This window comes from Camellia sinensis, chromosome 5 (assembly GCF_055761805.1).
Source record: "Camellia sinensis isolate YWXY chromosome 5, ASM5576180v1, whole genome shotgun sequence".
NCBI lineage: Eukaryota > Viridiplantae > Streptophyta > Magnoliopsida > Ericales > Theaceae > Camellia > Camellia sinensis.
In genome coordinates this window covers 15,615,857-15,617,671 of record NC_138965.1, presented here as the reverse complement: position 1 = coordinate 15,617,671, position 1,815 = coordinate 15,615,857, and the positions used below count along the sequence as shown (strand labels likewise).

At 34.6% G+C, this 1,815-nt stretch overlaps 1 protein-coding gene across 1 annotated transcript; it reads left to right on the top strand.

Moving 5' to 3' along the window:
• Window positions 1-444: 444 nt before the first annotated feature.
• On the top strand, window positions 445-753 carry LOC114302642 (auxin-induced protein 15A). The gene has a single exon (XM_028247720.2). The coding sequence runs from the start codon at window positions 445-447 to the stop codon at window positions 751-753; it is 309 nt and encodes a 102-aa protein (XP_028103521.2).
• Window positions 754-1,815: the final 1,062 nt, after the last annotated feature.

Sequence of the window (1,815 nt, the reverse complement as noted above, 5' to 3'; positions counted from 1 at the left end):
CAAAAGAGATTGTTTATGCAATTTGTTAGACCAGAAAGCACTGGAACATATGATCGGCTCACATGATGATGTTTCTTAAGAAATACAGGTAAGGAATTTGTGACAATCTGCGAGAAGGCCATCAGTGACAATTAGTCTTTGATGTAATTTGTCAGTTGCTACATGCCATAAATTAGCTGACAGTCCTCAAATATAACAGGTTTCAACAGGTGGGCCTTTGTAGTTTGGCAAAACCACGTGATCCCTTCATGTGCTAATGACTCTTAGTAGACCCCAATATTCTAATGTTCCTTCACCACTCATTCTAGATTTCATAAGATTTCCCACCCACTTTTGATCTATATATACTCATACAGATGAGCCTATACAACCAACACAAGCTTCACATTCTTCACTGCCAAAGCTTTCACTTGTTCTGCAATTCCTTTATCGCCATTGAAAAGAATGGCTATTCCTATGCCTTGCATTATTCATGCTAAACAAATCCTCCGAAGGTCTTTATCATTGAAAGCAAACCAAGCAACTTCATCATCAGCAGTAGATGTTCCCAAGGGCCATTTTGCAGTATATGTTGGAGAGAGTGAAAAGAAGCGATTTGTAATTCCAATATCATACTTGAACAACCCTTCATTCCAAGATTTGTTAAGCCAAGCTGAGGAAGAATTTGGGTTTGATCATCCAATGGGCAGTCTCACCATTCCCTGCAGAGAAGACATCTTCATTGATCTCACTTCACGATTGAGTCAATCATGACTCATGATAGAAGTGCTAGGATATGTTAGCAAATACAATTTTGTAAAGCACAAGCTACCCATTTGATATACATTTTTGTTTCTTTAACACAAATGCCAAGATGAAATCATTTGAATTCATCACTCCTGTTTATATACTTAAAATATTGTTCATACAAACTTCCGACATTGGACGGGTTGTTACAACAACTTTCACTTTTAGGACCAATCAATCATCCACAGATCCTTCATGGAGTAGCTTAGTTGATTAGCTCTAGTGAATCACGATCATAACCGTCATGATTTCTCAAAATGATTATTTTACTCTCTTCCCTCCTAAGTTCAATTTGCATATCAATTTATTTTCATTGCTGATATTACCTACAAGGCTACTTGCTAGTAGCTAGGGAGGCTTCCATAATGACAGCATCAAAATCCATAACAAGTTCTTCAGCTGCTGCTGCATGACACTTCAATGAAATTATCGCCGGTTTCAGTCTGATTGGATCTGTTTTCTATCTCTAAGCCTGCTCTTTTTGTTGGACAATCTTCACTGTAATTAAATTAATTAATTATGTTTGGGTACTAAACGACAAACAGAATATAAAAGAAAAATAGGAAAGGAGAGAGAAAGTTTGATTACAAAAATCAAACTAGAAATAGAATTAAATAAATAAAAACAGATTTTATTTTGTTACAAAAACAAAATTAAAATCTGATTTAAATAAATAATAAAACAGAAAATAAATAAATAACTTACTTGATTAATATCTTGAATATTATTCTGATCAAGTCCAGTGTTCGACACTGTCTCCTTAAGACTGATTCGTCCTCTCCATGGTGCTTTCAAAATATGGACGTTTATCTCCCAGGATGAAATGATCAACTACAAATAAATGCAACACTATAGTTTATTTGTTCAACGAACACACTAAGTGTTTACACTCTTTCTCATAAAAATTAAATGCAGCAAAATGAAGAATAAATTTGCAGAGGAGAAGTACGAAATTTCTAAATGTAAAACATCAAATGAGGGCTGCCTATTTACAGATATAGTGGTGGCTATTGATTTTGAATTAAACAG

Coding starts and splice junctions, on each gene's coding strand:
- LOC114302642 (XM_028247720.2), top strand. CDS start 445: ATGGCTATTCCTATGCCTTGCATTATTCATGCTAAACAAATCCTCCGA.